Consider the following 24,230-nt stretch of genomic DNA (forward strand, 5'->3'; position numbering starts at 1 on the left):
ATCTTTTTAGATCTTAAAACATTTTTTAGATAAACAACTTAATCTTTTTTTTTTTAAAGATTTATTTATTTATTAAGTATACAGGCCAGAAGAGGGCACCAGATCTCATTACAGGTGGTTGTGAGCCACCATGTGGTTGCTGGGAATTGAACTCAGGACCTTTGGAAGAGCAGGCAGTGCTCTTAACCACTGAGCCATCTCTCCAGCCCAACAACTTAATCTTTTATGTCTCCAAATCTTGTATACTTAATACCTCTTTTGTGAGTTTCTTTTCTGAATTTGGTAACAAGGAAAACTGTAACTGTAACAATCTAGTTTTTAACCCATCCAAAACTAGAGAAGGATACAATATTACTTGAGCAAACAGGAAGTGAAGAGTAAATAACTTTCAAAACTATAGAAACGACAGAAACAGCATCTTTAGGGCTTCCTGAGAAAACTGGGATAATGGTCAAGTCCTGGGAGAACTAGCTATATTTTTTTGGTTAGTCTCTGTGTGATGGGAAAGTGTATAACTTATCTGAAGTCTTGGCTGGAGTAGTCTGTGAGGCTGGATCTTCTCAGCTAGCAGCTTTGAAGTTGTTCTGGATGCAGAATTTTGAGGAAACTGCAACAGAAGCATTCTGAGAGGCCGAATCATCTGGGCTACTTGTCTTCATTGGTGTCTGGTTCTTTTTTTTCTGAAAACACATAAACTTTTAAAGGTAACATACATATCTACATTAATACAGTATGGAATGTATGGTGATTTTTTTGTTCTATGTTTGCGCAGGTAAAATGCATCTGTCAACTTTATAAGTCCTTTTGAACTGTATAACCAAACTATAATATAAATCTCTGTGCATGCCATATGAAAAGATGACATCTAACAGTAAATCATGAGGACTCTGAAACCAACAAGTTTTATCATGTCTCATCCAGTCTCAGAGCTGTTCCCATATAGAGAGATCAGCATATATGTCGTTTGTCCTGTAGTCTTCCTTGGATTTTTAGTTCATGTCTGTAGCCAAGATTTTTAGGAGGTCTCCCGCAATCAAATCTGATCTTCATTAATCTTGAAGAGAACTGTAACTTTTTGTTTCCTTTGGAAATAAAGTCATAACCTCTCCCGCAGTGCAATATATATTTTGATTTTCATTTTGAAGTTAAGACATTTTAAAAATATATAAGTTGATTTGATTTAGCAGTTTTCATAGTTCAATGTCTCTCAGCAAATTTTTTTGTACATTAGCATTTAAGAAATTCAAAGACAGCAAAGTACCATTCAGGATCTAGACACCATGTGTATTTCCCACATTTATGTGGTTTATTTTTTTTTATGTTACTTTACTCTTTAAGACTTTTTTTTCTTTTTCAAATTAATTTTTTATCTGGGCATCAGATGTCACTATAGAAGGTTGTAAGCCACCATGTTGTTGCTGGGAATTGAACTCAGGACCTCTGGAGGAGCAGCTAGTGCTCTTAACTGCTGAGCCATCTCTCCAGCCCTACATTTTTTTAAAAATATTTATTTATTTATTGAATGTACAATATTCTTTATGTGTGTATGCCTGCAGGCCAGAAGAGGGCACCAGACCCCATTACAGATGGTTGTGAGCTACCATATGGTTGCTGGGAATTGAACTCAGGACCTTTGGAAGAGCAGGCAATGCTCTTAACCTCTGAGCCATCTCTCCAGCCCTCCAGCCCTACATTATTATTTTTAAATTGTTCATTTTGTATGTGTATGTGTGACTGTCTTCACTTGTTTTTTGTTTTTTTTGCTTTTTTTGTTTTTGTTTTTTACTATGTCTGTCTAAGTTTTCTTGGTCTAGACCACTTTACTGTCACTGAGACAAACCAAATGGCCAGGCCAGCTGCCAAGCGACTCTGGCGGCCATCTCCACCCTCTCAGTTCCCTGAGAGCTTAGCCTCATGCAGACAGGTTCACTGCCCCAACTCTGGGAAGCTGCTGTGAGCACAGGCATTTTCACCTAGCACACTAGCAGCCCAAGTGCTCTGCTGCACAGCAGGGTCTCTTAAGAGCCCTGCCTCTGTACAAGGAGCCTGAGAGACTGCTTTCTTAGCCCTATGTGGCTATTCATGCCTCATCTTGGGCATCACATGTAGCAAGTCTTTTTCTGTCCTGCCAGCCAACTCTATCTATGTATCTATGTATATATATATATATATATATATATGTGTGTGTGTGTGTGTGTGTGTGTGTGTGTGTGTGTGTATAGCCAGTCCTATCTACATAGCAAGTTACAGACCATCCAGGGTTACATAGTGAGATCCTGTCTTAAAAAACAAACAGCCGGGCCGGGTGATGGTGGGGCACACCTTTAATCCCAGCACTCGGGAGGCAGAGGCAGGCGGATCTCTGTGAGTTCGAGGACTGCCTGGTCTACTAGAGCTAGTTCCAGGATAGGCTCCAAAAAGCTACAGAGAAACACTGTCTAAAAAGAAAACAAACAAACAAAAAACCAAACAAACAGCCAGGCAGTGGTGGTGCACGCCTTTCATCCCAGTGCTTGGGAGGCAGACACAGGCAGATCTCAATGAGTTCGAGGCCAAAGTGAGTTTCAGGATAGCCAGGACTACACAGAGAAACCCGGTCTCGAAAAACAAAACAAAACAAAAATGTAAGTCAAGAAACAAACAAACAGGGCTGGAGAGATGGCTCAGAGGTTAAGAGAACTGACTGCTGTTCTAGAGGTCCTGAGTTCAATTCCCAGCAACCACATGATGGCTCACACCCATCTATAATGAGATCTGGTGCCCAGAACACTATATATGTAAAATAAATAAATTAAAAAAAAGAAACAAACAAACAAACAAACAAAAAAGGAGGGGCTGAAGAGATGGTTATTGGTTAAGAGCACTTTAAAATAATAGATAAATAAATAATAAAATAGAAATAAAATAGGGGGTCCTGGCTAGGAAGGTCACCAGGTATTACTAGGCAATCCAGGACCCTGGCATTATATCCAGACCATCTGGGGAGGAGAGCCTTGCTAGGGGGTCTGTATTTGAGAGCCACAGTTGGCTGGTTGGTTTGAGATAGACTTTGATTTGCAGTCCAGTCGGACCCAACTTACCACTACCCCACCCCACCTCCGCCTCAGCCTTCTGAGTCTTGGGATGATAGGCCTGTATCACTGTGCCTGACTAGACCCCTGGTTTAAATCCAGGATACTAGGCAGGAAACTGCCATGTGAGCCAGCAGGGTCTAGAGCCTAGGTGGGCCTGACCACAGCCCTCCCCTCCCCCATCCTGGGCAAACAGTTTCTTCTCTCTGAGCCTCAGCTCCTCTTCTGTCACATGGGGGAAACTGAGGCAGCCAGCCATCATGGCATGGCGTGGAAAACGTTTCCAGCCCCACTGTTCTTCCAAGCTCATCGGCCACCTCCTACCTTGTGGCAAGAGTGGACCCCTACAGTATCCCTGACCTGGGTTCCTGTCTACTGGTCCTGCTCCTGTGGATGCGCCATCTTGTGTCATCCTGAGCCTGCTGAGATAGGCTAGCACAACCCACCCAGGTAGCCATTCCTGCAAAGATCCTATAAGAATCCCCACCTGGAACCAGTGGACTCCCAACCCCCAGTCAGTCCACATCTGAGATCATTTCCCGAGATCACTGCCACCTGCTGGCAGGTAGTGGTACTGTATGGGTTGGGCCTGACCCTACAGTTATCACGGGAAGACCTGGGAGCATGAGGGCTCACCCCTGTTATTCCAACATTCTGGAGGTGGAGGCAGGCCAGTAGCCAAAAGTGCCAGACCAGCCTGGGTTAGAGTCCCAACAGTAGGTTCCCATTAAAACAACCTGCACCTTCCCCTTGTCTTGAGGTGTGGCCTCGATGAATCTGTGTTCAGCACATTGCCCTGTCACTAACGCCCTCTTTCTAAAACACTTTCTTCACCCACGTACAGTCTCCTGGTTCCCTGTTGTGAGCTGGGACACTTGCGGGTGTCTGTGTGGACCTGCGCTTTGTCTTCTGCGAAGTGCTGGAGCAATCTCAGAATTCCACACAGCTCTGGTTTGTTTGTTGTTTGTTTTTCTTTCTTGCTTTGCTTTGAGTCAGGCTCTTTCTACACAGCCCTGGCTGTCCTGGACCTCACTGTGTAGACCAGGCTGGCCTCGAACTCACAGAGGTCCCCCTGCCTCTGCCTCCTGACTATTGGGATTAAAGGTGTGTACTACCCACTCCCAGCTCAGCTCTGGGGTTTTAAGAGCTGCAATCTCTGACCACTGGGATCCACGGCCTAGTCTCCTGCTCCACACCAGGCAGGTGGCGGGACAGGCCTTGGAGTTCGAAGATCTTGGCACCAGCCCCAGTCCGTCCTTCACTGACTGTGTGGCCCCAAGAAAACCACTTGCCGTCTCTGGGAAGATTTTCTCGTCAGTGACAGCAGCAGCAGCAGCAAGTCTATGCCACCTTCATGCCCACCCTTCATGTTCAAACGTCTAGCTCATGTCTCAAGTTCCAGGCATGGGGCTACAGCCTGGAAGTTCCAGGGCTATCAGTAGTTAAACAGCCCAGTGTCTCCCCTTGGTGGGCAACTGGCAGAGGATGATCACAAGTAAATAATTAGAGAAAGAAAATTGCAAGGCTCTATGGGAAAAATGCTACGGCAGGAGTGGCCATGGGAAGATACTCTCAGAAGCGATTGTTGAGAAGGGACCAACCTGGAGACAAGCAGAGGGTAGAGAGCCCTCGGCACATGCAAAGGAGCTTGGGAACAAACAGTGTGGCTGGAGTGGTGAGAGGGCAGGGGCCAAAGGAGGTGCTGGGGAGAAGAGGTGGCCTTGTTGAGAGCCCTAGAACGCAGCCCGATTGAAGTGCACCCCCCCACACTTCTCCTCTCCTCCTCCTTCTCTCTCTCTCTCTCTCTCCCCTCTCCCCTCCTCCAGCTCCCTCTGTGTGTGTCTGTATGTGGTGTATGCATTTATGTGTGTGTGTGCTTGCCTGTGAGTGCACACGTGTGTGTATGTATGTGGTGTATGTATTTATGTGTGTGTGTGCTTGCCCGTGAGTGCACACGTGTGTGTATGTATGTGGTGTATGTATTTATGTGTGTGTGTGTGCTTGCCCGTGAGTGCACACGTGTGTGTATGTATGTGGTGTATGCATTTATGTGTGTGTGCTTGCCCGTGAGTGCACACGTTGTGTGTATGTATGTGGTGTATACATTTATGTGGGTGTGTGCTTGCCTGTGAGTGCACACACTGAACCCAGCTGTAGACTTCAGCACCTCCGTCATTCCTCCAGCTCCCTCTGTGTGTGTCTGTATGTGGTGTATGCATTTATGTGAGTGTGTGTGTTTGTCTGTGAGCACACACGAAGCCCAGCCGTAGACTCCAGCGCCTCCCTCTGTCGTCATTCTCCACTCTTTATTTTTTCCCAGATTAAGAGAGGTTCGCTCTATTTAGCCTTGGTAGGTCTGGAACTCTCTGCATAGGCTGGGCTAGCCTCAAACTCACAACTCACAACTCACGGAGATCCTACAGCCTCTGCCTTCTGAGATCCACCTTAATTTTTGACACAGGTTCTCTTTGAACCTAGAGTTGAGTTCAATGATTCAGCCAGGCTGTTCAGCCAGACCCGGAGACCCTCCTGTCAGACTCCTTAGCACAGAATTGGGCTTACAGGTGGGTATCACAGTGCTATTCTTTTATATTGGCATTGGGATTCAAACTCAGGTCTTTGACCTTGCACAGCAAGCATTTTACTCTCTGAGTCAACTCCCCAGCTCCTCCCCTCCTTTCCTTTCTTTCTTAGGTCTCGTGGAGCCCGGGCTGACCTCAGATTCACTCTGTAGCTGAGGATGACCTTGAACTTCTGATCTCTTCCCCTACCCCTCCATCTCTTGAATACTGGTTCTCAGTGGTACACCAGCACACCCAATTTATGTGGTGCTGAGGATGGGATCCGGCATTGCTCCACCTGTGATCGGCAAACATTCTGCCCTCTGAACTATATCTCAGTTCTGTTCAGCAGTGCTGCCCAGCCACTTCTGGAAGCAACGCTGCAGCCAGTCATGGCCCCCCACATCACAGCGCTTCAGTTGTCCGCCCAGTGGCCCTCTGGTGGACAGTTTAGCGACTTTTAGTCATCCCTGGATATATCTGAAGAACTTTCTCCTCTCCCTAGACTGCAGTTTTTGTCCCCATCCAAGACATTCCCTACCCTCTCCTGACTCCTGGCAGCTTCATCACACTTGGTTTTTGTAGAGCTGACATCCTGACCATGTGGCCCGGAACCCATTTATGTCACTCAGCATTGAGCCTTCTTTTAGAGTTTTCTTTTTTTTCAGGCAGAGTAATATTCCACACGCATCTGGCTGCAGTTTTTCTGTTGGAAGGGGGATGGAAACTGGTTGCGCCCCCTAGGGGCCTCAGTGAGAGATGCTGCTGTGAGTCCAACTGTTTCAACCTGGGCCAAGCCCTGCTCTCCCTTGTTTGTTCCAGAAAGTTGCTAGGACTATTCTGGGTCCAGCTCTGTGTTCCCAGAGTCACCACCACGGTTCTCATGACAGTTGCACCGTTCATTCCTGACGGGTGTTTGACCCCCCCTGGGAAAATCTCCAAGGAGACCTTTCATGGAACCTGAGTTCCCTGCAGAGAGTGGGAGCGGGCAGAAGGAATGGGCTCTTCTTACCCCCACCTCACCCCCACCACTCTTCTTCTGGAGCTCTGACCTACTCCAGTTCCCCCATGTGGAAGGAAACAGCTTTCTGACATGCCCCTGCTACCCCTAGGCTGAGGCCTGACTCCCAGGAGTTGGGGTGACTTTGAACCTGGGAGCTTTTCTGTCCCCTCTCTGTATTCATCGGTATGGAGTCTTCTTCCTCTTAGGGTCACCCAAGGCCAGGCAGCCAGGCCTGGTACTATTGTGCTGGGGAAGCCGAAACAAATGTCACAGCAGCATTGGGGTTCAATGGCCTGTCTGACATGTTCTAAACCTCAGATCCCATCCCTAGCACCCCAAAACACAAACAGTCACCCAGCACCACACACACACACATACACACACACAAACACAACTAACCAACCAACCAAACAACCAAACAAACAAAAAACCCAGAAATAAACAAAATATCACCAACCTGGTGGGGGCTTAAACAGCAGAAATGTATTACATCACAGGTCAAAGGCCGGAAGTTCAAGGGCACAGGAGTGGGTGAGGCTAACTCCTTCTAAGGGTTCAAGGCTCTCTTGCAGTGCCCCCCACCCCCACCCCCTGCCCAGCTACTGGAGCTTTGGCGGCCTCCAGCCACTTAGCTGTGGAAGCTTCACCCTGACTCAGTCTCCAGGTTCACACAGAATCTCACCAGTGGGATGCTCTCTCCCATGGGTCTTCTTCGGGTGTGCCCCCTACTCCCATTCCAGCTATGGCCAGATCTCTCCATCGGGACCCTAATGGCTTGGGCTGGCACCTTCCCTGAGCCTGGATGGCCTCCCTGTAAGGACCACGTATCTGGTACCCAGTACCACCCTTCTTAGAAAAGGCTGTGTTGTGTCAACTGGGGTCAAGTGACCAAGATATGAACTGAGCAGGACGTGAATGTACTCCTGCCTCCCTCCTAGCCCAGGCCTGGTGTGAAGCCACTGACCTCCCAAAGGGCTGGGGACAACCCCCGAGAAGGCAGTCAACTGCAGAAGTAGCCCAGACTCCTATCGGGGGTCAGTTTTAAATAGTAGCTAACAGACACTTCCCCATCCTCCCAGCCCTCCCCAGGGCTGCTGAGGTGCCTGGCTCATGCTGGGAAAAGTGAACCTCCATTATCACTGTCACCATGTTATCCTGGATGCCAGTTCAGGGAATAGGTCTGGGGACTGGAGCTGTGTCTACCTATGCCGATGCTGGGGGCAGCTCCGTGACAAGATTCCCTCAGAAAGATGCAGAGCTGAGCCTGTGGAGAGCCCAGAGCCCGGAGGTGGGCAGCAAGAACAGGAAGGAAGGGACCTCCGCCTCAAGTGCTTCACCTGCTGAAACCGTCCTTCTAGGGAAGGATGCTTCATCTCCATGGCCATCCTGACTGGGTTCACAATCACCTAGGAGACACGCCTCTGTGCTTGTCTGTTAGGGTTTCCAGGGAGCTTTGACTGAGGAGAGACCCACCCTGAATGTGTGTGGCAGGGGCACCATCCCATGGGCTGGGATCCCAGACTGAATAAAAAGGAGAAAGTGAGCTGAGCACCAGCGTTCTTCTCTCTCTATCCCCTGACTGTGGATGCCATGTGACCAGCTTCCTCAGGTCCTGTTGTCATGGCTTCCCCACCATGATAGACTGTACCCCCAAACCATGTGCCTAAAAAGAAAAAGAGCCAGGCACTACACTCATCTCTCTCTCTCTCTCTGCTGAGCCCCAGCATCCCCCTCTCACTCCCTGTTCCGTGGAGATGTGAGCAGGCTACTGCACGCTCCTGCTGCCGCAGCCTCCATCCACCTTCATCACCACACTTTCCCCTCACCATGAGGGACTGTGTTCTTCAGACTGTGAGCCACAGTAAATCCACTTTCCTTTAGGAAGCTTCTTGTCAAGCATTTGGGCACATCAATGAGGAAATCACCACAAGGGAAAGAGCATTCTAAAACAGAGCAGGTCTCTATTCTTCTCTCGATCCACACACACTCGGGAACACACCTCACACACACAGAGGCCTGGAAGTCAGAAGTCCAGGTCAGTTTGTGTGCATGCCTCGTACACACATAGCCTCTTGGGAATACAGCAACACTCTCCTGCACACCCTTGTGGATATTTACAAACATGAGAACTCACAAACACAGGCACGCGCATGCGGGCAGCACCTCAGCCCTTTCTCTGCACACAGCCTGCCTGACACAGTGCAGTGAAGCCTGCAGACTGCTGCCTGCCTTCCCCCCGTAGAATGTCTCAGTCTGAGTCTTGAGGTATCCTCAGCCTGAATCCTAGCTGTTAAATAGCCAGACAGAGTGACATATTTAATGTTTGAATCATAGCCCCTTCCAGTGTCCACTGCCTCGGGCTGCCAGGGCCGCCTGTCTGCCTCTGGCTGGGCTCCACCAGCAGGTCACCCCTGCAACAAAAGCTCCCTCCCATGTAATCCCATGGACATCTTGAACTTCGAGTCTTTCAGGGGCTTTGACTCATGCCCCTCGGTGGCTGGCACTTGCTCTCCGAAAGCCACCAAGGACAAGCAAGTTCTAGGTCCCCCAAGCAGCCAACCCAGTGACAAGGGTGGGGAAACCAGGCCTCCAAGATGATGCTGGGTGCCTGCGGGGGTTGACCTCAGAAAGTTCTCAGGGTGGCCACTTAGGCTACAGCCAGTTCACCTGTCTCCAGATGGGCACCTGGAACGACCCCAGGAGACAAGGGTTCCATCTTGCCATGGTCTCCTGGGCTCTGCTTCTTCTGCCGCCGCTGTCTGGGCTGGCTGCCCTCTCCTGCAGCTCGTGGCTGGCCATTCTGCAGTAGCCGCACCAGCTCATGGTCTTTGTGGCCCAGCACTCGGGGTAGGAAGAGGGAGGACTTCTGTGTGCGGCGGGTCTTGAAGCCCCGGCGTGGCCGACCCTTGCCATTTACAGACACGTACCAAGGTCTCTGGGCACCAGGCTGCCGCCGAGTCCCTGGCCCACTGGGCCCTGTGCGATACAGGCGGGAGGCATAAGTATTGTAGCCCAGCTCATGGATCCGCTCCACGAACTCACACTCTGCATTGTAGTGCTCCTGTCAGACAGAGGCCACAGATAACAGCCATGGAGGCCATGATGTCAACACCTCCCCAATGCCTCCCTGTCTCCTGAAGCTGCCTGGACCATCTGTCCATGCCTGCCCAAAGTCTATGCAGCCTGGCCAGCCTACCTTTCCCAAGACTGTGCCCTGCTCCAAGTAACTAGCCCTCCTATGAGGACAAAGGGAAGTTCTCTCTTTTTGCTGTAGGTTTGCACTGGGTTCAGCGCTTGGCGTGTGCTAGATAGAGTATGATGGAGGTGGATGAATGGGTGTGTTAGTGAGTGGATGGATAGGTGGATGGATGAGTGGTGGATGAGTGAATAAGTGTATACGAATGGATGATGGGCTGAGTGGTTAGGTGGGTCGATGATAGATGTCTGGGTGGATAGATGGTTGGGTGGATGGGATGGGTACATAGGTAAAAGAATGGATGAGTGGATGGATAGCTGGCTGAGTGGATGCATGGATGGATGGATGGATAACAGACAATGAACAGACAGGCTGGAGGACAGAGAAGCTACAGGGCAGTCATCCAACCCCAAGGTTGTTGCAGCTCCAAGTGGGAAGGGACGAGGCCAGTGTGACAAGGTGCTGCTTCTGGGATTGGGTGGCAGGAGGTAAGGAGAGGTGTGTGTTGAAGATATCAACTCAAGGAGCACACCTGAGGACCTGGAGATGGATGGTTATGGGGCTAAGGGAGGAGGAGGCCCAGCAGGCTCCTGATTGGCTGAGCTGGAACCAGTGTCACCTGAGACCACTAGCTGGGCTGAAGAGAGCGCTGAGTTTCACTGTGCAGGGGGGAGGATTTGCCTTTTGCCAGCTCTCCTATCCCTGAGCGTTCTGGGCTACTGTGATCTATAACTCAGGGAGGTGGGATGGACTGTGGGGTTGTCACTGGCCCATGGTGGCAGTGCATGGGCAGCCACGCTGGGCACGCAGGAAGCCAGGCACAAGCCTGTACGAAGAAACCTTAGAGGCCAACAGTTAGGTCAAAGAGGCTGGGGCCTTATATAGGCCCAGGTCTGTCTGTAAGTTTGTGAGATCATCCCTGATGTGTTCTCTGGAAAGTTCTACTCCAGCCAGCCAGCAGGACCCCTGACTTCACCATCCCCTGCTCCGCCGAAACCAGAAGACCACAGCCGTGGTCCCACCCCACTATGCTCTTTTCTGTGGGCAGAAAGATATAAACTGTCACTGAGGACACCTGAGACCTCACCTCATGGCAGAGTTTCTGTGGGAGGGCCAGGTTCACATGTAAAGTCAGCTGGGTTCGCTCACACTAGAGTGGGACAGGATGCAGGGTCCGAGAGGTGGGGAAATCACCAGCCCAGCTTTGCAGCAGCTGGGACCCATCACTCAGCCAAGGGTGTGTGTCTATCAGGAGTGTGGAGGAGGTACCGGAGCTCCTGCTTCCAGGTGGCACCAAGGCCATATGCATGGAGGCTGTTTCAGCTAGGCTAGCCAGGGAGCCCGGGAACGTCCTGTCTCCTCCCCTCTAGTGCTGGGGTGACACCACTTTGGCCAGTTTTGATACATGGGTGCCGAGGACTCACTCCAGCACTAAGTTGACAACCATTTCTGCATCCCTTCCCCTCCTGAGCCAGACAGCTCTTGCCTTCCCACCCTGAGAACAGACCAAGCACCCATCTTCCTCCTTCCACAGATGCAGGGCAGATTTGCCCTGATCTCTCCTCCCTCAACTGCACAATTATCTTGGGTTATTCACTCTCATGGAGGTCTGGAACCTTGCTGCCATGTTCCCTATCTCCACCATTGTAACTCAGAGAGAGACTGACTTCAGACAGGTTGGGTGGGCACTCCGAAGCGGGGGAACCTGGACCAGCTTGAGTCTGGAAGCCAGGCATTCTACTGCTCATGTTCCTTCTGGCCCCCAACCAGATGCTCAAGTCAGATGGCTATTACACCCTATTACACCTGCCCACTAGGGATGGGACTCACCGAAGCATACAGCCGTCCTCTCTTGTTCATGGCCAGGTACCGCCCAGAGAAGAGCCCTTTGATGGCCACCACGCCCACTTCCACCGCAGTAATCTCCAGGATGCCTGGAAAGAGTCAGGAAGGTTCAGTCACCTGCCCCACCTGAGCAGAACCTCAGCCTGCACTAACTCCCATGGGCTTAGGAAGCTGGGACAGAAGGGCAGCCATGACGCCAAGCAGGTCATGGTGGAGGGGTTGGAAGTCCTAGTAGGAAGAAAGCATTAGACAGTAGGAGAAGAAGGGGACATTCAGCCACTGTGCCCAAGACATTAATCCTAACCCCAGGAGAAGACACAGTGGGGGTGTTCTGCCCCATCGGGCATCTTGGGTGTAACACAGATCAATTCAGTTTGTATTGGGTGCCCCCTTGTGAACCGGCATGTTCTAGAAAGCTGAGGCTGAGGACAAATGATTTGTCCAAGGTCACACATAGTGGTTGGGCGATCCAAACCCTGGGGAAGAGGGAGCCCTAGAAGAGAAGGTGCCTGAGACTCCTGGGGGAGCCAGTGCTTAATGCAGCCCAGCCAGAGAGTTATCCACACTGTCAGGCAATGGATCCAATCATGGGTGCAGAAAGGTAGCCTGGGGCAGAAGAACCTAGGTGCAGAGGGAAGGTGACTGGGGCTCACCCAGGCCCAAGAGTAGGTATAAAAGTTAATGGTCCCCAGCTCAGATGGCTGAGTAGCCGCCAAGACTACCCATCTGAGTTCGGTCGGACCAATATGGTGGAAGTAGAGAACCGACTCCGGCAAGTGCTTCAATGATCTACATACACATCGTGGCATACAAAATAAATAAAATATAAAACCAAACAAACAAAAATCCTCCAGGCGCCTTTCCTGTGAACAGGATAGTGCTTTTGGGAGGGGAGGGCAATGTCCCCTGGGATAGTGGTTTGAGGATTAACTCCCTTTCCGGGGAGCGCATCTCTGATGCCCGCCCGCCTGGGCCCTAACATAGTCCAGATAACCAGGACCAATTGAGTCCTACCCTATACACGGTTTGGAAGGGTGCAAGGGACTACCTTTAGAGCTTGCGCCAGATGAGCACACCCCCCACCATGGGAAGACTGTAAAGGTGCCTCTCTTCTGCATCTGGAGCCCGCCCGGACGGGGCAGCTGGGGAGGGGGTGCTCGTGAGGAGCCCAGCGCTCCAGGCCGGGTCGGGGCTGGTCCCCAGGACGCCCCCGCGGGGCTGCGGCTTTGAAGGAGGAAGCTGCGGTTCCTACAGCCGCCCTCGCCCCCCACTCGGCTTCCTGAGCCCCGGGCGCGGTGAGTTCTGCACGACCTCCCTCCCACGCGGCGCGCAACACTCCGGGCCGAGCTCGGCTCGCGTGTACTGCACCCACGGAGCCAAATCCTAGAGTGCTTGGGAATTGGCGCTAGGTATCATCCAGCCGCGGGACGTTTAGGTGCGTGCCGGCTGCATCCAAAATACGCGGGGACGGCTTTCTGTCCTGTCGCGTGCTCTCCTACAGAGCGCAGGACATGGGATAAGCCCGTCGCCGGACTCCTAGTCGCGAAAACCAAGCTCTGCCCAGGGGAGTGTCCTTGGCGCACCGGCTAAGAGCAAAGAGGACAGAAGGGACTGGTCATGCGCCCCGGGGTCGTCAAAACAATAAAGAGGGCGATAACTCCTTATCCAGCGGCTTTTCACTGAGAAATACAAACCTGTCAGAATCATGCTCGCCTCCCGCGCAGCCCCTGGGGGAGCGGGAAGGGCAGGGCATGTCGATGGGATCTGCAGCTGGGACCGAGGCTTAGTCTTCGAATGGACTTCAGCTCTGCTCCCACCTGGGACGCCGCGACAGGGGGCCGAGCCCGCCCGTCCCTCCCGCCCACCTCTGGCCGGACACTCACTGTAGGCGCTGTTCTCCAGGCTGCCGTTCACGCGGCCGCTGGGGTGCAGCTGGAGGTGGTACTTGGTGGCGCAGTAGAGCTTGCGGCGCCGGGGCGCCCCGCCGAGGTGCTCGTAGACGCCCCCACGGCCGCCCGCATCGCGCCGCAGCCGTGTCCCGGGCCCCGTAGCGGGCCAGCCGGGTTCCAGCAAGCTAAGCAGCAGAAGCCAGATCAGGCCCATCCCGGCATCGCGCCCGCCCGCGGCGGCGGCTGCGCCAGCGCGGGGCTCACGGAAGGAGCGGCGCTGGGAGCACACGCCCGCGCGCCAGGCTGTGTGGACTGTGGCTGGGAGGGAGAGAGAGGGAGAGGAAGACCGGGAAGAGGTGGGGGACAGAGGAAGGAGGAAGAAAAAGAGGGAGGGGAGACAAGGAGAGATGGGGAGAATGGGGAGATGGAGAAAAGGACGTGTGGAGAGAGGGAAAGAGGATGGAGAGAAGATGCGGAGAAAGGGAGAAGGAGGTGGAGAGAAAAGACTTCGAATTTTCACCCAGGAATGGGGGAATGTTCCCTTGCCGCACACAGCTCAGAAGAAAGGGCGCTCGGCAACAAAAGGCGGACGTGGTCCCCGGCGGGGCGCGGGGCTCAGGCCCGGCGTCGCCTGCTCACAGCGCCCCGGCCAGCGCCGTCGGGCAGCCGCTCCTCCGCCGCGCGCCCTGCGCACCCCCTCCCGCTTCTGAAAGGTCCCCGCCCCGCCCCCAGACCAATTATGCCTCGGAAAATTATAGAGCGAGGCCTAAAGGCAGCCGCCCCAGGCCCTGCCACCCCCTCCCGCCTTACATCAATCCTGGGTGCACAATGGGACCGCGGATGACTGATGTCTGCGCAAACAACTTGCGGGGAAGTCTAGCTGACAAACGCTCATGAAAGGCGGCGCCTAATCGAGAGCGATTGCGGAGGGCGGCGCGTGGGGAACCCGGGGTTGGGTCTGTGCAGGTCGCGGCTTCTCACATGAGCCGCTGAGCTGTCCTTAGCTGCCCAGTCTTGTGGCCCAAGGGCCCAGGGTCACTTTGTCCTGTAACTCCCTAACTGACTGAAAGGCACCAAGTGAAGTTTACACACCTTGAGCAGGAGTGGTTTATCCCAACGGTGGTCCAGAGAGCGGACTGGGCAGGGACAATAGAGTCAGAGAGTCCAGGAGCTCTGGAGACGCAGGCAGAGATGGAAATGGGAGTAGGGGAGGCAGGTGGCAAATCCACTAGAAGAGAAAGAGAGATGAGAGGGGTGGAGAAATACCGAGTTGCAGGGGGGGGGGGAGAGAGAGAGAGAGAGAGAGAGTTTGGAGAAGATGCCACAAAGGACCCCAGCATACCCTCCTGGCAGGCTGAGTAAGAGTCTAGGCTCAGGGAACAGCTTTCTGGTCCCTGGGCTCTTGACTTCAGTTCCCTATCTGCTAGGGGCCTCAGAGAAAGACTTCCTGAGGTGTCAGAAAAGGTCCCACACCACCTCTGTGGCCTGTGCTTCCAGAGCTCCTCCAGCCAGCAACGAACCTCACATAGGCGTTTTCTGCTGAGTTAGCTGGAGGGTCCAGTGGCCTGGGTCACAGCATTGCCTCCTAAGTTGATCCTGAGCTCCAGGAAGAGTCAGGTGGGATGCCCTGGACAATGTGAGATGCTGAGAAATGTTGGGGGGGGGGGGCTCCCTGATACAGAGCTGTTAATAGCACACACTGGGGCATTATCAACCCTGAGACCTTATATACAGGACAGCGGGTCCTCAATGAGCTCTCTCCAGCATCCTGAGTACACATGTCCCCCACAGCTGAGCATCCTCAGTGATCTCGCAACGCCTCTGTCCTGGCTCAGGTCTGGAGGGTCTCTGCCCCAGGGCCGGCTCCTGAGAACTCTTGAGCAGTCTAAAGACTGAGCCAACGGATTGCTAAAGCCCTGGAGTCAGCATTGAATGGAACCTGCTTTACAGGGAGCAGGGACAGCTGTCAGGACAGATGGGTGGACAGGGCAATTTGCCCTGTGTCTTGATAACCAGCACTGGGCTGGTCACATGCTGGCTGCCCAAGCTCCTAAGATGTCCCAGAAGAATCAGGAGGACATCTCCTCCCTAAATGCCTCTAGTACAGCTCCTGGAGCCAGCTACTGCTGTGTCTGGACAAGAGCAGCCTTGAAGCCAGGTGTGCCGGCACAGGCCTGCCAGCTCAGCACTGGAGATGTGGAAGCAGGTGATGCTGGACTTCCTTGCTGGCCGCAACCACAAAGCAGATTTGACGTCAGCCTGGAGACCTTGTCTTAAAAACAAACAAACAAACAAACAAACAAACAAAACAAAGCTAAGAAAAGGTCTGTAGAAATGTTCATTGGTTAAAAGCACTGACGGGTCTTACAAAAGACCTGGGTTCAGTTTCCAGCAACCACATGGTGGCTCTCAAATGTCTATAACACCATCTTCTGGCCTCTGAGGACATCAGGCATCTTGTATATCTGGTACAAATATTTACAGGCAGTCAAAAAAACCACCACCAACAACAACACCCATACACATAAAAATAAATAAATCTTAAACACATTCACACAACACACACATACATACAAAGAGGGAAGGAGAGAGAGAGTAAGGAAGGGTCTGGGAGGACTGGTGTGAAGTTTTCCTTTGTTGGTGTGTGGGAGGAGCCAGAGGAATCCCATTGGACAGCCTGGACTCAGAGCCTTCCTCCTGCTCCATGCCTGGACCCTAGGTTCCCTGTTGGGTGTGTCCTTCAGTGTGTCTTCCTCTGGACAGCCCTTGCACTGTAATTCTCTAAATACACTGCTGAAGTGTATGAATGGGCTTGCCTCTCCTTGACACATTGGCTGGCCCATACAGAGTAACTCTCTGAGACTTTGACATCCTCCGTATGTGAAATTCTAAGGCCAGATCAGAAGCTCAGTGGAGCGACCCCTACCAAGACTCCTGCCACTGCTACCATCAGTGACCAGATCGTGGCATCACCATAGGGACCTCAGGTGCCTTTGAGAATAAAGGACTTCAGTGGCCCAGTAGGTGATATGGCCCAGGCCCTCTCTGTGGTCCTGGCTGACTTTGGCCTGTTCCTCAGTTGTCCCTAAGGCACCCACATTCCTGGCCCAGGGTCTTCCTCTAGGCCCTATGCAAGGGTTCCTGGGTCTTTCTACCCACCCTCCACTCTATAGTTGGAAGGAGCTGCCTTCACCCCTACCTCAGACCCCACCCAGGTTCATTCCCGGGATGGAGGCCTTGGTAAAGGTGGGCTTGTACTGCTGGCCACCCCCTGGCCTGCTTCCAACAGCCCTCTCTTGTTCAGTGAGGTTTCCCTGCACCTTTAATCACTGACCTTCTTGGCCTTGGGAGTCCCCAGACCCTCCCTCAGGCTATGGGTGGACCCATGGCTTGGTCTCAAATGCCCCCCTCAGCAGAGGGAGCCTGAGTGTGTGCTGTGCTGGGCTAGAGCTGGGCCTCCATTGCAGTCTGCCTGGGCTGGGCTGAGGCTCTGACCTCTTACAGAGTAGGGCCTAGCAGAGCTTGCAGGGGGTGGGGGGGCATAATATGGTAATGGACACCCTGTTAATTGCTTCCAAATGGCCAATTGCAGCCGTTTGACTAATTGGTCTCTTCCAGGCCCCACTCCCTGGCCTGGACACCCCCAGACCTGGCCCAAGCCTGTCTAACACCGCTTCCAGGGCCTCTGCTCTGGAAGCTCCCTCCTTATCTGATCTATACTTGGCCTGGACCTCTGCCTCTAGCCCCTACACCTAGAGAGAGAGCTAGGGAGAGGAGGGCCAGGGACAGTGCCCTGTGATGTCCCTGCCTTCTTGGCCCCAAACTCACTCTATACTCCACCACCAAAAGTGGGGGAAAGAGACCAGCTTGCTTGCTGGGTGCTGACCTGGGGTCACCGTACCCCTGAAATCCTAAAAGTAGGCCACCTTAGCCCTACCAGGTGAGAGGTGATCTGACTGGCTCAGGAATGCAGAGTTGGGAGATCGGAGTCACCTGTGTGCCTCAGCTGGCAGCATCTTCAGCAGGCAGGGGCTGAGTTAAACATCCTCAGCATCCTTCAGTTGAGTCTCTGGACCTTTGCTTCTGGTGCTGCATGGGTGGTACCCTAAAGCCCAGGCTTCAGCTCAGTGGAGCCTTCCTGCTTGCTATGAGGGACCAGTCTGGCACTCCCACAGATGCAGTGGGTCATGGTGGGAAATGAAGAAGGACCCTGGACCACACAGGGGTGCAGATGGGCTTTTTCAGCCAGCCCAGGACCATGAATGGCAATGGTGTATCTGCAGATTCTCCCTGATATGGACACACACGGGCAGGTTCCAAGTTCCATTTCTACCCAGAGCCCCGCCCACAGGAGGCAGGATGGATTTTCTCACTTCCTAAGTAGGTAGAGGAATACAAGTTCCTAATAACCAGAGCCTACCCCCAGGCCAATAGGACTCCACCAAAAGAGGTGGCAACATAATGAGGGCTCCCCCAACCCCTCTCTCCTGGGTTTTTTAAAACACTGTTTCTCTGTGTAGCTGTCCTGGAACTCAGTTTGTACACCAGGCTGGCCTTGAACTCACAGAGATCCGCCTGCCTCTGCCTTCTGCGTGCTGGGATCAAAGGTATATGCCACTACCACCCAGCTTAGTGTAGGGCTCTTAATACCACGTGTCCCAGGAGCTCTGAGTCCACCTGGGGAAGGGAAGAACACTCCTGTCCCATGGGTACTTGAGCCTGCATGTGTCTAAGAGCAGTACGGACTGCTGGATATAGAGAGTACCCTTCTCCAACATGCTTAAGAATCTTGGGGTGGGTGGGTTCTGCTCCAGATGTGGCAGTGAGAGTTTGGGCAGCAGGTAGGGGCAAATGGGTGCAAGGTGGTAGCTTACAAGTTTCTGTCAAATTTATTTTTCCTTGTAACTTGTTTGTATTGTTTCAATACCAAAATACTTTATTGAGATAGTTAACTTAAAGTAGACACTTCAATCACTTTAAAAATATTTATTTTTATTTCACATATGAGTATATTCCTGCATTTATGTCTGTGTACCATATGTATGAAGTGCACATACATGTACTCTGGAAGTCAGAGAAGGGTATCAAATGTTCTGGAACTAGAGTTACAGACAGATGGTTAGAGTCACCATGTGGTTGCTGTGACTCAAATCTAGGTCCGCCGTAAGAGCAGCCAGTGCTCCTAACCGCTGACTCATCTCTCTAGCCTTTCTCTGCCTTTTTTTTTTTTTTTTTTTGAGACAGGGTCTCATGTGGCTCAGGTTGGCCTCAAACTCACCACCCAGTCAAGGATGATCGTGAACTTCTGATCTTCCTGACTGCAGCTGGGATTCAGGTATGCATTACTCTATGCAAGATTTTTTTTCCCCTGAAATTTTTAAAATATTTATTTATTTATTTATTATGGAAGGAGGCAGCGATGGGGGCGTGTATCATGGCTTACATTTGAAGGCCAGAGGACTACTGGGTGTCGGTTCTCTCATTCCACCACCTGGGTCTTAGTGATTGAACTTGGGCCGTTAAACTTGGCATAAGTGCCTTTCCTGGATGACTGTCTTGTCTGCCCTTTGTTGAGTACTTTTAGTCCCTGGTTGGTTGATTCCTCAGCTACAGAACTCTTGGAAACAGAAGGGCCACCATACTGAAATTCTTTAGACCGGTAACACTTGAACACCAACCCAGTTGAGATTCTGGCACATGGCTGTGTGAAGTGGTTGTGAGCCCATGTTCCCTTCCAGGCCTCAATTTCCTTACCCGTTAAGTGGAAACAGGCAGCTGGTCTAGGTGGTTCACACCTCTGCTTCTAGCACTTGGAATGTAGAGGCAGGTATCTCTGTGAGTTCAAGGCTAGCCTGGTGTATATTGCAACTTCCAGGCTAGCTAGGGCTACACAGAGGAGGGACCCTGTCTCAAAACAAAACAAAACTCAGAATTGTGGTAAACTGTAAATGACGGTCTTGGGACAGTATGGCCAGTGGGCTGTGGTCCTTGCTGTGAACACATGGAATTAATTCATAGAAGGATCTGGAAGATAATCAAAACAAGGAGATCTCCAGGGTAAGGGTAAAAGAAAATGGTGGGACCTGCTAGGTGTGTTGACACATACCTTTGAGCCCAGGACTCAGGAAGCAGAGGCAGGGGGATCTCCATGAGTCTGAGGCCATCAAGCCCATCAGGTCTACAGAGTGGACCAGTCAGACTGCACTTGAGACCCTGTCTCCAAACAAACCAAGGTGGGAGGGAGCTCCACTCTTGGGCCAGAGGGAGAGCTCCCGTGTGCTAGGGAAGCACCCCAGCCTGTGCATGGCTGTTGTTACTTCAATAACTAATAAGACAGTCACACACTTCCTGAGCTGTCACTCATGAAGCCCAGATGCACCCAGGGACAGGATTTGGCCCTGGCAACCAGATGTGCTCTCTGGCCCCCCTAGTTAGTATTGCACAGAAATGGATGAGGTACACCAAGAGTTGGGTGTGTGACCCTTCAGAGTCGGGGGACTTGCTTCTGGGAGCAGACACTGAGCCTGGAGCTACCATGCAGATTCTTTCATGCAAATAATTCAGTACAAACAAGAGCAGCTCTTCTAGGGCAGGGGAAGAGATGGTTCAGAGGGTAAAGAGCTTGCGGCACAACCATGAGGACCTGAGGACCCGAGTTCAATCCTAAGTAACCCATGTAAAAACTGAGCCCTGGGGAGCTGGAGACAGGAGGATCACTAGGGCTCCCTGGCCAGACAGCCTAGTTACTCAGTTCCAGTAAGAGACCCAGTCTGTAGCCAACAATGAGGACCCTAAGAGAGACATACATGGATCTAATCTATGTGGGAAGTAGAAAAAGACAAGATCTCCTGAGTAAATTGGGAGGATGGGGACCATGGGAGAGGGTTGAAGGGGAGGGGAGAGGAAGTGAAGGGAGCAGAGAAAAATGTAGAGCTCAATAAAATCAATTTTAAAAAAAGAGACCCAGTCTGAAAACAATGTGGGGTTTGGATTGGAGAAGTGACTCAGAGGGAAAAAACATGTACCACTCTTGTCAAAGTCCCGATTTAGGTTTCTAGCATGGACACTGGGTGACTCACAACTGCCTGCCATCTCATCCCCAGGGAGAAGCAAGGTCTCTGGGCTCTAAGGGCACCTGAATTCACATGAATACACACATGCGCAGATACAGGCAAGATACAGGCACACATGCACATGCATGCACTCATACACGCACACCCCTCTCCTCCGGCTGGATATGCTGGATGCCCAGAGTCCCTTGCTTTGAGGCCACTTCCAAATTCTACAACAAAGCTGACCCTAAGAGATGAATTCAGATCTAATGACTGGAGGGCGGGTGGTTTAAGCAAAGCCCCACTTGACTTCAAGAGGGAACCTGGGGCCACCCAGAACATGGCCGCTTCATTTGTCTGGAGCATGCACAAGGTAGCTAATTGGCTGACATTGTTCTCTGTTGAGTCTCAAATCCTTTGAGCCCTGGATTCTGCGGCAATGGGCTGAACTCAAGAGGGCCCAGGCCAGTCTCCCTACTGGGCTGTTCAGAGGTACCTGTGGCCTTGCTGGGGATAGGCTGTCTGGGAGTCACAATGGCCTTTGCCATCCTGCTTTCACCGCCAGCCCTGTAACTCACAAAGCCTCCCTCCCCAGAGGAGCAGAGCAGGATCGGAAGCCTACCAGCCTTGCTTTGCTCTCCAGGTGAAAGCAAAGCCATAATCCGAGCCAAACACCCTGACCTTTAACCTCCATGCCATACTTGTTCTCAGGGTGGGGTGGGGTGTTCTTTTGGGGTGTAACCCCCCCCCACAGCATCCCTGTCAATCTCCCTCCCCTTTTGTCTCTTTGTCCCTACAGCATTTGAGCTCACCTGGGAGGAAGGAGTGGCCTCCTGACCTCTACAAATTGGCTGTTAGCCCCCACCCCACCCCCTGCAGCAGCCTTTAACCCTTCCCTCGCCTGCCCTGCTGGGTCTGCACTGAAGCCTGAGGTGCATCACGGCTGGCAGCTGGCGACTGTCTGCCCAAACATTCCTTCCTTGGTACAGCCAGATCACAGGCCTTCCCAGTTCTTCCCTCCCTCCCACGTGGAAAGCATGGGAGACATAGGTTCCAACATAGGTTCTCAGCAAAAACAGGAGGGAAGTGCGTGGCTACTAGGAACTGGGTTTTGTCCCCTTGTCTGGTGTCTTATGTCCCCTGAGATGGCAATGTTCCTAGCTGCCTTTTAATGGAGAGTTTATGTCCCCTCGACACTCAGTGGCCTCAGTCACGACACACTCCCATCCTTATATTCCTAGATGTATTTTGCTTATGATTTTTGGCTTTCAACTCAGCCTTTCCCAAGTCAAGAGAAAGTCCAAACTGTATAGCTTGACACCCACTTGCTGGTGACAGTGCTTGGTCCCAGGGACAGGAACAGTCAGGCACGAGTGGACATCCCCTCAGTCTGTTTCATTCACACAGACATGCGTATTTATTTTAACAGCAACACTGCTGAGGTATAAGGTACCTGTGCCCTCACTAATCAGGTTGCTGCCTTAGACACCCTGTCTCTTCAGCACTCAGCAGGTGCCACCACTGGCCGGCCATTTAGAATGTCATTTTATTATCTATCTATCTATCTATCTATCTATCTATCTACTTATTATTTTTGTTTTTGAAGGGTTTCGCAGACCCAGGCTGGCCTCATAATCACTGTGTAGCTGAAGACAACCTTGAACGCATGATGCCCGTGCCTCTGCTGCTGTTATTATAGGCACCATCGTGCCCTGTGCTGCAGTACTAGCGACCCAACCCAGAGCCAGACAAACCCTGCACCGATTGAGCATAGCCACAGCTCTATGAGAGAGCTGTTTAATCTGCTCTCCCCACTCCCAAGTCCAACATCACCCCTTCCCTCCTGGACCCCAGCTGCTCTCAGTGCCCCTCACCCCTTCATGCATTTGCCTGCTCATACAGTTAATACCAGAACTTTTGTGAACGAGACCTTTTTTCTTGAATTAAGGAAAGCGCACATTTCCTTGCCTAGCCCCCCTCAGCTCCCATAATCACCCACAGGTTGCCAGTAGCATGGTGGTGGTGGGCCTGGCCCTTTCCTGAGGCTCCCAGAGTGTTTGTATAGAGTTTCTCAAGGCCCAGGCAGAGCTGACCTGACTTCACCTGAGCTGGACTCTGCAGCCCAGAGTTGATGCTTTCAGGGAGGCTCTTGAGAGACTGCCCGGTTCTAATTGGCCTGACCACATCCCTCAGTGAGCCATCGGGCATATCTTCAATGTCTTCTGGACAGGATTTGGAGTTGCCTGGGAGATGCTCCACTCATGTGAGGGTGTTTCAGGAGAAGTTTAACTGAGGGGGAGGACCCACCCTGAGTGTGAGGGGTGGCATCCGATGGACTGGGGTCCTAGACAGAATCATAAGGAGAAAGTGAGTTGAGCATCAGTGTTCTTCTCTCCACTTCCTGACTGTGGCTGCCATGTGATTCCCCCACCACGAGGGACTGTGCCCTCAGGGAACCAAATCAAGCCCCAACCCCTCTTCCTTCAGCTGCTCTGTCAGGTGTTTGGGCCTACTGAAGGAGCTCAGCTCACCAGAGATCCTTCCCAGCACAAGCCAGGCAGGCCCTCCAATGGGTCCTAGGCCTATCCTCCCCTTCTAGGGTCTCTGTGTAGCCCCAGCTGAGGGTGAGGCTGGCCTCCCTGACTCAGTGTCTTCTCCCACTTCTTTTTATGTCCACACATAGGGCACTGGGTAGCTCTGGAAGCTTCTCCACCCACAGGCAGATCTTCTCATTGTCCAAGTCGGCTGCTGAGATAAACACTGGCAGAAGCAGCTTGGAGGATGGATGAATTTCTTTCAGGAAACTGTCCCTCAGAGAGGGATGTCAGGATAGGAAGCGGGAGGCAGCCATGTGGAGGAACGCTGTTTGCTGGCTTGTTCTGTGGCTCAAACTCAACCTGTTCTCTTTCTTTTTTTCCTTTTTTTTTTGTTTGTTTTTTGTTAATTTTTCAAGACTGGGTTCTCCGTGTAGTCCTGGCTGTCCTGGAACTCACTCTGTAGACCAGGCTGGCCTTGAACTCAGAGATTCGCCTGCCTCTGCCTCCCAACCGCTGGGATTAAAGATATGAGCTACACTGTTCAGCTTCAGCCTGCTTTCTTACACAGCCTGGGCATACCTCCCTAGGCACTGCCTGCAGAGGCTGGGCCTCCCACATCTAGAACAGATTAAGCAGCTCCTCACAGATGTGGCCTTGGGGCAAGCTGATGGAAGCAAACCTCTTCCCAGCTGACCTTAGCGTGTGTCAAGTTGATAGCACTTGACGGAAATAAAACTAACTAGGGCCAGGGTGGGTGGTGGTGCACACCTTTATTCCCAGCACTTGGGAGGCAGAGGCAGGCGGATCTCTGTGAGTTCAAGGCTAGCCTGGTCTACAAAGTGAGTTCTAGGACAGCCAGGGTTGTTACACAAAGAAACTCTGTCTTGAAAAACAAGCAAACAAAAAAACCCAAAAAACTCAATTAATGAGAATACCACTTCAATTAACCAATCAAGATGATCCTCCCCCACAGCTGACAAATAAGATTTATTATGATGCCTTCTGTCCGCTTTAGGGCTCCCAGGGTTCCTCATTCCTCTGAGGAAGGAAGGTACTGGTGTAATTACTCAGTTCTG

General features: G+C 52.0%; 1 protein-coding gene across 1 annotated transcript; it reads right to left on the reverse strand.

The window, feature by feature from the left end:
• Positions 1-9,282: 9,282 nt before the first annotated feature.
• Positions 9,283-13,779, reverse strand: LOC121457611 (fibroblast growth factor 3-like). The gene is made up of 3 exons (XM_041666514.1): positions 13,560-13,779; positions 11,662-11,765; positions 9,283-9,696 (listed from the first exon to the last, which is right to left on the reverse strand). Exons 1-3 carry the CDS (start codon positions 13,777-13,779, stop codon positions 9,283-9,285), a joined length of 738 nt encoding a protein of 245 aa, XP_041522448.1.
• Positions 13,780-24,230: the final 10,451 nt, after the last annotated feature.

This window comes from Microtus oregoni, unplaced genomic scaffold (assembly GCF_018167655.1).
Source record: "Microtus oregoni isolate MIOR12 unplaced genomic scaffold, Mior012 000016F_ref0000370, whole genome shotgun sequence".
NCBI lineage: Eukaryota > Metazoa > Chordata > Mammalia > Rodentia > Cricetidae > Microtus > Microtus oregoni.

What these genes read in the sequence shown, in the direction of transcription:
- LOC121457611 (XM_041666514.1), bottom strand. Translation starts at nt 13,779, where the DNA reads ATGGGCCTGATCTGGCTTCTGCTGCTTAGCTTGCTGGAACCCGGCTGG. An exon ending in CCTGGAGAACAGCGCCTACA is followed by an intron (nt 11,766 to 13,559) that starts GTGAGTGTCCGG and finishes GACTCTTTCCAG; the next exon opens with GCATCCTGGAGATTACTGCG. An exon ending in GAGGACGGCTGTATGCTTCG is followed by an intron (nt 9,697 to 11,661) that starts GTGAGTCCCATC and finishes TCTGTCTGACAG; the next exon opens with GAGCACTACAATGCAGAGTG.